At 42.1% G+C, this 13507-nt stretch overlaps 1 protein-coding gene across 1 annotated transcript in view; it reads right to left on the minus strand.

Moving 5' to 3' along the window:
* The window catches only part of LOC311239035 (contactin-associated protein-like 2), a gene marked incomplete at its 3' end in the record, with an annotated part of 309018 nt that overhangs the window by 235416 nt on the left and 60095 nt on the right, over positions 1–13507 (minus strand). The window contains exons 2-3 of the mRNA XM_084327260.1: positions 3137–3247; positions 2427–2620 (exon numbers count right to left, since the gene is read on the minus strand). Of these exons, the coding sequence (XP_084183386.1) occupies positions 2427–2620; positions 3137–3247 (305 nt within the window). The remainder of the gene's footprint in view (positions 1–2426; positions 2621–3136; positions 3248–13507) is intronic.

A 13507-nucleotide genomic window follows, 5' to 3' on the forward strand; every position in this document is an offset into this window, starting at 1 on the left:
CGTTGCTTCCGGCTTGGCCGGCCGTCGTACTAACACAATTGGCAGTGTTAGAGGGTGGGAAAGCCGGTGGGTGGGTCCTGGTCGTTGTAAACAGCGACTCCTACAGTTCGGTCGGGGCGCCTGCTCAGCGGAAAGGGAAGGATCTAAGGGGGGTAGTGTGCTCCTCCAATGGTCTAAACTTGACCATGTGCCCCCACAGTTGAAAACATTGTACTAAAGTGCCCTATTGGCTGCCCTTCACGTGGGAAAACATAGCAAGAAATATAAACAAGTTGAGTTTTTGCAAGGGACCGATGGGCTAACATTTTGATGTTTCTCAATCTGCACTGTCCCTATTTTTTTTCAATGTATCCTTTAGGTTAGGTTAGATTAGAGTAAGTTAGTTTAACTGTATTTGAAAGTAAAAGACAAAATAAATTGTTGCCAATGATGAAACAATAACGTTTAAAATACTCATTCCAAATCCCATTGTTGAAAACATACTGTGGCGATCGGTGAAGAATGAGGCAGTTCGACTTTCTGCACTTTATTGACCGCCTGGACAATTATTCTCAACAGAAAGTTACCACTGGGTTATAATAAAAACAACAACAATCCGCTGGCTAACACTAACATTCACTTTGTATGGCAAGTTAACTACTACTGAATTCACACATTAGCTCCCCTAGGTAACTAGCTAGTTATCTTTCATTAACGTAGCACACCGGCTTAAACCAATATGTGCCTTTAATGGACATGCAGAGTTATTTTCAAATGAGAACACTTTTCAGTTACAGTCAGTAATCTAATGTTGGGTCTTAAAAATCATATTTTTTCATATAATATTCTTGAATCAAGTGTATCTTATAGCTTAACATATAGCATGAAAATAACCAACATATTGTGAGGTGTTTGTGAAATAAACATTTTAAATGTGTATGCAGGTTCCCTGTGTGTTTTTCATCATAGAGGCGTGGTTATACTTTTAATCTGGATTGTCCTAGACTACATGTTAATCTAATGTTAATCTCTAGACCGTTTTCACCTAAAGGTACATGCCTAAATAAATGGAAGATTGCTCCACTTCTGCAAGGTCAATTTGCATGTTCTTGGTATCTAGGAACATCTAGGGACCTGGGGGTATGTATTTCCAGTGTCAGAAATATTGTGTCTGTTACTAGGCTGAGTAAATTGTAATGAAGAAAAGGAGAATATAAATTATGATTTATGATTTTTGCATCTTTGATCAAAAATTGATACGGGTAGGAGAAAATGCTCACTGAGCTCATTCACCACCTTATTGAGATCATGTGTACAAAAGATCTAAGCAAATGAATAAAGGGAAGATGATTAAACAGAAGGATTTGTAGATACAGTAATTAATGATAATCGATTTACATTATAAATTCATATTTGACCTTGAACTTGACCTTGACCTTATTATGGCCAAATCATACATCTATGGATAGGTAAAATGCTCCTCTTTCCAATGGCAGGGTTGAATCTGGATGTAGTCATTTCCTTGAGTTTTTTACGATAATTAGCATTTTCAGATAAATCCGTATTTCCGATAAATCGTATAAAACATCGGTAAAAATGAAAATATACACTTTGACTAAAAGTGCAAAAAAAATATTTAAAAACAGTAACCTCTTAACATCCAAGGGCCCACATGTGGACGATTGTTTGCTGACCTCTAGTGGCTCGGGTGTGCATTTATTTTAATACAATATATAGGATTATTATTATTATTATTATATATATATATAGAATATATATTATATATATAGAATTAAAGCCCTATTTGTAGCCTGTCGATTGCCCTTTCAGGTGACAAAATCCGTTCAGCGGTTCTCGAGTTACATGCCGATATGTGAGGCGTGCCCCAAAGTATGCAAACGTACACATTACCACCCCCGACTCCCGGGGCTCTAGCTCCGTCAATCATTTGGCGATCTCGAAAATCTTTGCACAGGGTTGTAGCCAATGAGTGTGGCTTTCCAATGATACCCCATGATATGATAATTGGGGATCTAATACGGTCTCTATTGATCGATTTATGATAAAGGGGGACCTTAAGGCTTAACAGGTCAAGAATGAGGACTATTTCACCATACATGACGCATCATAGCTTTTTGCTCACTGATGGGGTCCCATGTTGTGCAGTAGGTGCCCTTTTTTTCTTTTCGCCCCTGCCCTTCAAACAGCCTGAGTCCGCCACTGTGGTTGAGTGTGCATGGTTAGTTTGACGTTAGATTTTTATATTACTTTTTAGCTTATTCCATGTCCTCATTCCAAATGACTGAAAATCTTACATAGAACCCTTTGAACTTTAAGTATCAAAAGCTAAATACACAAGTTGAATACGAAATTAGAATATTATATTATATATAATAATATATATGGTTTATATAATTATATGTATATATACTGTATATTATATATACCCAGATGCTTCCATCCTGCAGGTAGGGCCTCCAGTTCTTCCCCGTGTCACTGTACAACAACCTGTATTGACTCGTCCAATCAGAGCTGCTGTAGCGGCCCTGCGTCGCCACGGCAACCACCTGCCTCCTGGAACCCAGGTCTACCTGTAACCACTGGTAACGGTCCGCATCCACGGGAGACCAGCCCCCAGCACCTGGTACCAGTGAGAGGGAGAGAGGAGAGGAAGACGGATAGATGGAGAGATGGGGGTGGGGGTTAAGATCAGGAGGGAATAAAGAACAGAAAGAAGAAAAGAGAGGAAGAAAAGAGAGAGAGAGAAAGAACAGTGTTTCTTTGTCTAGAAATTAAAGTTTCTCAACCTGGGGCGTGAATGGGAAAGTGGGTCTCATTAAAGCAGGTCAGGTGGGGACCTATCAGAGAAGGGCCTGTGGCAGGACCCCCAGATGGTAAAGATAAAACACAGTCAAATACACACACACACACACACACACACACACACACACACACACACACACACACACACACACACACACACACACACACACACACACACACACACACACACACACACACACACACACACACACACACACACACACACACACTACACACACACACACACACACACACACACACACACACACACACACACACACACACACACACGCACACACACATGCACACATACACACACAGGATCAGTGTGTACCTCCTCTCCTGTTGAGCTTGGCGTAGCCGGCTCCATAGCCTCCTGATAACACTGATGAACTGCTGAAGGAGCTGTAACCCAGAGGAGTAGCCAGAGACTCATCACATTTACCTGGAGAGAGAGGGGAGAGAGGGGGAGAGAGAGGGGAGAGAGGGGGAGAGAGAGGGGGAGAGAGAGGGGAGAGAGAGGGGGGAGGGGGAGAGAGGGGAGATAGATGGGGAGAGAGGTGAGAGAGAGGGGAGAGAGGGGGGAGAGAGGTGTTGGATAATCGTGTTCTCAGCCAGTAATCAACTCGTCACCTGTGGTTCCATGAAGTTTCTGCGTTGTGTTGTTTATCTTACTTGGAAGTCGACCTTCCCCATACTGGCTTTGACACTGTTTCACCCCGGTAATGCATCTGACTCAGAAGAAAACGACACACTGGAAACGTGATACCTTTCCTTCAAACGTTATGTTTATTACATAAACATATCCTCAATATGGGAACAGTTCTGAAAGTCTTTGAAAAGTCTATTGAATTCCTTAATTCTACCGGTCTCTCCTGCTATCAGCTCTATGATGGTTGAGGCCTAGTGGTTAGCCAAAAGCCTTCCCTGTTAGCCGAAGCTAGCTACCTCGTGGCTCAGGAGGGTGGAGGGGCCCTCCACCACCCTCCAGCTATTGCAGTCTCTCTGTCAACGTCCCTACGTGTCGGCTTCATGTCCTAGTCTACTTTAAACCGGAAGAAACTCACAGCTATAACGTCTTTCCCCTAGCAACGGTGGCCATCTCCGTAGCCACGCCCTTTCTCTCGTTACTCAGTGACACAACGCCAGCTGCTAGCCCCTAGCTAATCCCCATAGCAACAGCTTCTCCCCTCCCTAGCCAACCAGCTATCTTTGTTGATGCGGCCGATGACCTCGGTGCTGTTATCGCTCTCACAGAGCCTGTGCCCAGACTCTGTCTGTCTTACCGTTTCCAAGTTCAACACACAATACAATGTTTAAACTAATATCTCTATAGATATGTACTTTACCTACATGTTATAACCCTTTAGACCTACAACGCCTGCTAATAATGCATTATATATCCTGTATATACACACAAATTTGTTTCCCCGTTTCAATGGGATAACACAAACACATAGGAAATGTATGTCGCAGCGTTTACAGTTTAACACAGTTAAACTGATATCTATAGGTTGTTATAACCAGAAATGAAAACAATTGATTTCATCAAGGGAGAGAGGGGGGATAGGGGAGAGAGAGGGGAGATAGGGGGAGAGAGAGGGGAGATAGGGGGAGAGAGAGGGGAGAGAGGGGGGGAGAGAGAGGGGAGAGAGGGAGAGAGAGGGGGGGAGAGGGGGAGAGAGGGGAGAGAGAGAGGGGGAGAGAGAGCGGAGAGGGGGAGAGAGAGCGGAGAGGGGGAGAGAGGGGGGGAGAGAGGGGGAGAGAGACAGAGAGAGGGGGAGAGAGGGGAGAGAGGGGGAGAGAGAGGGGAGAGAGAAGGGGAGATATAGGGGAGAGAGAGGGGAGAGATGGGAGAGAGAGGGGGAGAGGGAGACAGAGAGAGGGGGGAGAGAGGGGAGAGACAGATATAGAGGGGGGGAGAGAGGGGAGAGAGGGGAGAGAGGGGGAGAGAGAGAGACAGAGAGAGAGAGGGGAGAGGGGGAGAGAGACAGAGAGAGAGAGGGGACATAGAGAGGGGGAGCGAGACAGAGAGAGAGACAGAGAGAGGGGAGAGAGACAGAGAGTGGGGAGAGAGAGGGGGGAGAGACAGAGACAGAAGGTAAACAGGGATATAGAGAAAGAGAGAGTTTTACTTTCATCTGCTTAACCAGGCTTTCAGCTGGAGCCATGATGCTGACCTGGAGTCAGTTGGACCAGTCCAGCTAAAACGCAAATAGATATTTGGACCTGTTTTGTCATACACTATATTTATAATACAAACAAACAAACACACTCACTCACTCACTCACTCACTCACTCACTCACTCACTCACTCACTCACTCACACACACACACACACACACACACACACACACACACACACACACACACACACACACACACACACACACACACACACACACACACACACACACACACACACACACACACACACACACACACACACACACACACACACACACACACACACACACACACACACACACACACACACACACACACACACACACATTTACATCATATTGCATTTGGGAACGGCAGTTATGAGGGGCGAGAATGAGATGTTCAGAATTATGCATACTTTTGTTTTACAAAAATGATCTACTCAATTACAGTAACTAGAGTAAATCAAGTTAGTTACTTTCACCTGCGTAGTGGTAACCTTGTGGAAAATTTTAACTTGTTTAGGAAGAGGTATCACAAGCAGGTAAAGTGATGGCATTGGACCACACACATTGACAGTGTAGTGAAGAAGGCACGGCAGCGCCTCTACTTCCTTAGGCGCCTAAGGAAGTTCAAAGTGAGTCAGAAGATCCTTAAGAACTTCTACTTTAAGCAGCCCCACAGGGGTTTATTGTAAAATGCGGCTTGCATCTGGCCTACGCGGTGGGTCTTTTCGGGACACAAGCCTGAAAATGTTTCTTTTTACCTGGGAATCGATACCGGTACCCAACGGTACCTTTTTTTCTGTACTTTACTCTCCCTCTCTGAAGTCTAGAACTTCACAACACACAATCTAAAACCCCTTACCTCCCTCTCCCAAACCGATCTTGTATCTCAATGGGACTTCCTGGTTAAAAAAAAAAAAAAAAAAAAAATATATATATAGCGATTATTTTTTCTTTGCGATTTGCTAATTGCATCATTCCAAATCGCGATTTCGATTTGAAATCGATTAATCGTTCAGCCCTAGTGCACAATAGAGAGCATCCTGACTGGTAACATCACCTCCTGGTTTGGGAATAGCACCGCACACGACCGCAGCAGACTACAGAGAGTGGACCATTCAGCCGAACGCACAATTGGAGGTGGGCTTCCCACTCTCCAGGACATTTATAACAAGCGTTGCAGGGCCAAGGCTAAGAGAATAACCAAAGACTCTAGTCACCCAAACAACTGCCTCTTTGAACTGCTGTGGTTAGGCAAGCGCTACCGGAGTATCATGGCCAGTACAGAGAGACTCAGAAGGAGCTTCTATCCCCAGGCCATCAGGATGCTCAATGACTCTATGTAACAACCCATCATTTACACTCATTGCACACACATCCACATGCACACACTCACTTTTAAACAAACACTCACCTTAACACTCACTTTAGACACTTTAACACTACATTATATGTATCTATTATTAAAGATTGCACTACATTCATGCCTCATTAGCATTTGCACCTTACCTTAAAGTTGTGTACCTCATTTTCTGCATTGTACCTCACTGTTTACAAATTTTTACTCACTGTACTTACATTGTACCTAGGTTGTACTTTAGATTGTACATTGTATTGTATATTGTATATATGTATATTGTATTTTTCACTGTAAAGTACGTGTATTTTATTGTGACAATTAATAATTAATTAATTAATTAATTAATAAACAAACTTGAAACTTGATACTGTATACACAGGCCTTAGCTATTTTTCACTAGATTATACACACACACAGGCTTTAGCTATGTTTCACTAGATTATACACATTATACACAGGCTTTAGCTATGTTTCACTAGATTATTTAAGCATTACATCACGCGACAGAGTGTGTTATAGAAATTAGATCACACCTATGGGTGGTTGTTAGGCCCGAGGCGCAGCCGAAGGTCATTAGACCCCCATAGGCGTGATCTAATTTCTATAACACACTCTGTTGCGTGATGTAATGCTTTTATACAATGGCCGAATTCATCCAACCTTATTGCTATACACTGTGTCTAGAAGCAGCTGGGAGGTGCGGTGCTTCAAAGCATGCCATCTAACAGTGAAGTTACCGGTTGTTATTTGATTGATTGATTGATTGAAAATGTTATTAACAGATTGTAGATTGGGTACAATACAGTACAGCTCAATACACACAATTGTTAACACTTTCCCCGCCAATCACGTTGTACGACATGTTTCAAGTTCATGCAAATTCTGCCAATCCACGGCGTACGACGTTATTGTGATCATATTGAATATTTTCGCCATGGTATTCATATTTCACTCACGGAGCCTTGTCTGATGCAGTGGGACTCGGCACAACTCTGCAACGCTTCAATACTGCCCCCTGGTGGATGATCGGCGAGTTGCCAAACCGGAAATGGCCAGTTGGATATCGGTGTGTCTCCTAAATACGTCCGGCCACTCTCGCATATCGTCGCGGGACTCTAGCCACACACCGTGGATATGGCAGGCCTGTACACTGCGATGATATGATCGCAAATTGCCCCCTAATTTGGTCCGTGCGAGTTTAAAATAATATCTGGGGGCAAGCTTGCGAGTGGTGATTTCAACCCTTCATTCGCATTTCACTCCTAAATGAATCCATACAAATTGTAGTAAAACATTAGCCTACAACCAGGGCTGTACAGTGCAATATAATGTTGCGGTTGTAATTTCATTAGACAGACCAGCGCGGACCTTTAATAACATGCAATTTAATTGACACGAGCAATGAGCTAACGGTAGCTGCTAACCAAGGTTACCATTAGGATTATGCTAAGCTAACTAGCGATCTCTGCTAACCCTGGAAAACGGTCAAAGCGGACTCCACAAGACTAGTTCCATTCGTGAGGAAAGGGGGTGGGTTATATTGACAACGCTTGACAACAGAAGTTTAAACATAACTTCATATTTATTGGTTATTCATTTCTGTATATCATTGAATTTCCATCTCCGTGTGTCTCCATCTCTTCCTGTTTACATTCGAGTGTGACGTCATCACCTACGGCAGCTTAGACTTAGATCAAAACGCGAAGGGGGGGGCTGGCTCTCTTGTTCGTTCTCGCCCCCTCTCTCTCTCTCTCTCTCTCTCTCTCTCTCTCTCTCTCTCTCTCTCTCTCTCTCTCTCTCTCTCTCTCTCTCGCTCTCTCTCTACATTCAATGATTTAAAGTAGCCAAATGTTACACACAGTATAAATACTAACTGGATAGTTGATGATATAAACATTTAATTTCATTATCTGAAATATTCTAAAATCATTAAGTCTGTGTGATTATTATTTTCTCACAGTAGTGTGTGTGTATATATATATGTGTGTGTGTGTGTGTGTGTTTGGCTAAAGTGGATAGAAAACACAGTACTGTGTAAAAGGCACCCAAGAGTTTTTATATAAATTGTCTTAGATGTAAATAATTTTTTTTATTAGTGTGTCAGTAGACTACTCTTAGTACATTTTCATTAAATTATTTTTTAAAGCATCTTCATGGTTTAATAATGCAAACATATGTTGCAGGGACTTATTATAATCATCATATTGGCGTGACTGTATGCATCAAAGGGTTAAATCAAGCATTTTTGATGCATGTCAAAATATCGCGATATCATTTAGAGGCCATATCGCCCAGCCCTACTATAATGGTAAAATAGTTATTTAAAAATGTGCCCCTAAAAAATATTCTTTGCCCCTAAATTTCTCATTTAGGGGCAAGTGTGCCCCTAGTGAAAAAGCTTAGCGTACAGCCCTGTATGGGTCGCTGCTAGAGATGTTCCGATACCATTTTTCCCTTTTCGATCCGATTCCGATACCTAAGCTTTGGGTATCGGCCGATACCGATATTTATCCGATACCAGTGCATACAAAAAAATTTAAAATTATATAAATACTTTTTTTTCTTTTTTTTTTTTTTACAGATACTGTTTTTAGTAATAACTGGAAAGTAATGGTATTTATTCAACAACAGGTGATTGTATAGATTTGTATTAGTATCATTAATCAATGAGTATGGGCTGCAGCACTGCAGATATACCCTACTCCAATGATCCACACGGACATTAAACGGTGTTGCACTCGCTACTCCGTGGCTCTGCAGATATACCCTATTCAGTCTGTAAGCTAGTGGCAGATAGAACGTTCATGTTGTGATTTTTGATGCAAAATAAATATTCAACATTCTCTTTTGAAACTCCGCCTCAGACTCTTATCCTTTGGCACTTGCTGTACTTTGCTTGCAGGTCTGCAGCCATTATTGCTGGATTATAAATAGCACCAACTTTAGACACGGTAACGTTATCAAGCTAAGCTAACTGACCTAGCTCGTCTTCCCGCATTGACATTTGATAACGTTAGTAATAGTCAGCTAACGCTAGTCAGTAGCTACTTAACTTAAATACAATTCACCGTGGGTGCATTATTGTTGATAGACGGTCACGGACAGTGTTAGGTCCTGGAGAAAGGACAGGCGATCATCTGATTTGATGTAACGTTAAAGCGGATGTTGTTCCAACTAGCTATCTTTCCAGCTAATGCTATCATAACACCAGCAAAACACATCCCGTCCGAGCTCCCCGTCACACCGCACTGTCGGGGACAATGGAATTTAAGAAAGTGTATCTGCTGTTAAAATGACACAGCATCACACTTTAAAACATGTTCATTTTATAATCCTCACTCTCTGCAGGACTCGGCAGGAGATAAATTACATCATGGGATCGGAGGCTAGAATTTACGTGTACTCGCCGATACCGATACCAGCATTTTAGGCAGTATCGGCGGCATTTCCGATACTGGTATCGGTATCGGAACAACTCTAGTCGCTGCCATAACTCAATAATCGACATGATTTGGGCGTGTATTAGTATTATACAAACCGGAAATGGATCGACTCGATCCCCATCAAATAACTGGGATCTTTTTGCTCCAGTCTCATCGCCCAACGGTAAGAGGAGGCTGCCGTGACTTTCAGCGTGAGTGTTTATTATTATCCATGCAAACTGCTCTGATCTATATATCACCCATGTACAGTTGAAATTTTTAATATAGCGTGGATCGGCAACAAACGCCATTTGATCATGTATATATGCATTTATGCCTACCCAGATAGCAAAAGGTGTTAATTCAATGTTGATTTATGGTCAAAATGCTTGATTTTTGGTTAAGGTCGACGATTGATGGTGGATCACCCATTAACCGATGAAGCAATTGACCAATGTTGAAAACATGTCATTGAATCAATATTGTTTTGTGGTTGCATTTTAATGATTGAAATGCCAATATCTAATAAATGTTGAATCAACGTATGCTGTTCAACGTATGCTGTTTGTTGTCATTAAGTTGGACCGATCCGAATTCCCCCCCCAATTTAAACAGATATGGTACGTCCCAGCCACATATCCTAGCTTCCACTATCTAATGCAGCACTCTCTCATTGTGAACTGGCAACAGAACAGCAACGTCTGGATCCCCCGGATTTGATTCTACTGAGTGCTTTACAGTAAGTTTTGGCTATATTACTTTTATCTTAACTGTGTTCAGTGAAAAATAACGTTATTGTGAGTGTGACCGGTGTACTCTTGACGGCGTTGTGCATGTGCTTATGCTGCAGTTTGGTAGGTAAATATATATATACGTCAACTAAGATAAATATTCATGAATATTCGTTAGCGTGTACTTAATATAACTCTGGAGAGTGTGCAAGTGGAATCGTACGGTTGTTTAAGACCAGTTATTTATTATTTCGATGTAATTATTCTAGCGCCAAACGAACAGAAATTGCATGCTCCAATTGCGTGCGTTGGTACTGAATGACGTTGTGCGACTCAGCCAATCAAAAGCATGCTTATTGGGTGAACAGGAAGTAGTCAAGGAAGCACGCGCTAGCTGGCCTAGTAAACACGTGGATCCGTAAATGCAACGTTGCCTACCAGACAACGGGACCGCGTGTTTCTTTTTGTATTGCTCCTGGCTGTTCAAACTAATTTTACAGTTCTGCTAGCTACATGCAGTATTTAGCGAGCTGGGTTAGCCGGCTAGTTGGCTTTGAATCCCGGCTGCGGCTAGGTAGCCAGCTAGCTAAATGCCCCGCGACGGTGATGTCACCAAACAAAATGGCGGCGCCCCATGTTGATAAAGCGCTTCACATAACAAATAGTTTTTTCTTAGAAACTGCTTATTTTTATAACGTGATTTTTTTCTGTGGCTTATCTAAATACTAATTTGATGCTATGACTATGTTTATATCGCTATATGCTTCATCTCCCCTTTAAGCTTAGGCACTCTTTCTAAGTTGGTTAAGGTTAGAGTTTGTCTTAGAGCATGGCGATAGAACGCCAGGTAGTTTGCAGGCTGTTTGGCGTGCCACTGGTCCTGCTAATGTTGAATGAATGAATGAAAACTGTATTTAACAGATTGCAGAAGGGGTACAATACAGTATGGCTCAATACACACAATTGTTAAGGGGATGCAGACCAGAGAAAGACGTTTTTGTCTCATTTACATCAGGGTCCCCCATTTTCAATTCATAGTGACATTTATGACATACAACAATCAACAAAAGAGATGATTGTGGACTTCAGGAGGTCGGGGGTCAAGGACTACAGCCCCCTCAGCATCGACGGGGCACCGGTTGAGAGAGTGAACAGTTTCAAGTACCTCGGAGCCCACATATCCGAGGACTTGACATGGACCACACACATTGACAGTGTTGTGAAGAAGGCACGACAACGCCTCTACTTCCTCAGGCGCCTAAGGAAGTTCCAAGTCAGTCAGAAGATCCTTAGGAACTTCTACTCATGCACAATAGAGAGCATCCTGACTGGCAACATCACCTCCTGGTTTGGGAATAGCACTGCAAGACCGTAGCAGACTACAAAGAGTGACACGTTCAGCCGAACGCACAATTGGAGGGGGGCTTCCCACCCTCCAGAACATTTACAACAAGCGGTGCAAGGGGAAGGCTAAGAGAATTATTAAGGACTTGAGCCACCCGAACAACTGCCTCTTTGAACTGCTGCGGTCAGGCAAGCGATACCGGAGTCTTAAGGCGAGCACAGAAAGACTCAGAAGAAGCTTCTATCCCCAGGCCATCAGGCTGCTAAACGAACAATAAACACTATGCAACAACCATCAAATGCACACAGCACACACACCCACATGCACACACTCACTTAAACAAACAACACACTGCAGCACCCACTCTCCACACTTCAGATCACACAAACACACTTTGTATTTATTGATAAAGGATTTGCACTACAACTCGTACACCTACTGTAAATTGTACCTAAATTGCACCTCATCCTATTTCTGCCTTGCACTATATAGTATTGTATATTAGTACACTACACAGTATTGTATATTATATGGTAACTCAGTTACGTCTGCATCGAACATTGTACATATGTCTATACTGAACACTGTGACCTCATTTTTTTTTACTTCTAATTTACATGCTATACTATGTTATTTTATTTCATACTTATCTTGTCTTGCACAGTCTCTGGAGCGTAACAGTAAGAAGCATTTTGTATAAAAGTATTCTGTACTTCTGTATGACAACTATTAAAGAAACTTGAACTTGAAACACATGATGACATTTATGGCATAGGGAGGGACATACATGACATACAGATAGTATATAGTTAGACGTTTGGTTATATGCATGGTATTTTCTAATGAACAATATAACAATAATATAATAATGAACTCTCTTGATATTGATCAAAATGTAGAATTATGCAAGCGTTTCACCCTGCACATTGCAATGCAGCACATTAATCAGGACCCTCCCCCCTTTTTTCTTTCTTTTTCCAGAATCACGTACCAGTTTCAAGAAGCCGCACGTTGCAGCAATTGAAGCAAAGACCTGTTCTAGCCAAGTAAATACCACAATTTATCTACCATTACATTGACTATATAGTTAGACGTTTGGTTATATGCATGGTATTTTCTAATGAACAATATAACAATAATATAATAATGGACTCTCTTGATATTGATCAAAATGTAGAATTATGCAAGCGTTTCACCCTGCACATTGCAATGCAGCACATTAATCAGGACCCTCCCCCCTTTTTTCTTTCTTTTTCCAGAATCACGTACCAGTTTCAAGAAGCCGCACGTTGCAGCAATTGAAGCAAAGACCTGTTCTAGCCAAGTAAATAGCACAATTTATGTACCATTACATTGACTACAGCACCTCATCACTATGTCATCTTATTCTCGGGCTAAAAGACGTAGAGTCAACAAATTAGTGAGAGAGACAGAGCAGGCTATCCTCACTGATTATAAGTTAATTGTTGCTGCTAATTCAAGGACAAACCATCACTCTTTAGAGAACACAGATCCTGTCACAGCCTCTACTGAGTGCCTGCTAGATTTACCAAAGACAGACTTGCCACTAGATTTAACAACTAGATCAGACTTGCCACTAGATTTATCAACTTCAGACTTGCCACTAAACAGACCACTAACTATCAGTGATCAAAGTGAAAATATTGACTCACCAG

The sequence above is a fragment of the Notolepis coatsorum genome (assembly GCF_963971535.1).
Source record: "Notolepis coatsorum genome assembly, chromosome: 13".
In the NCBI taxonomy this organism is placed as follows: domain Eukaryota; kingdom Metazoa; phylum Chordata; class Actinopteri; order Aulopiformes; family Paralepididae; genus Notolepis; species Notolepis coatsorum.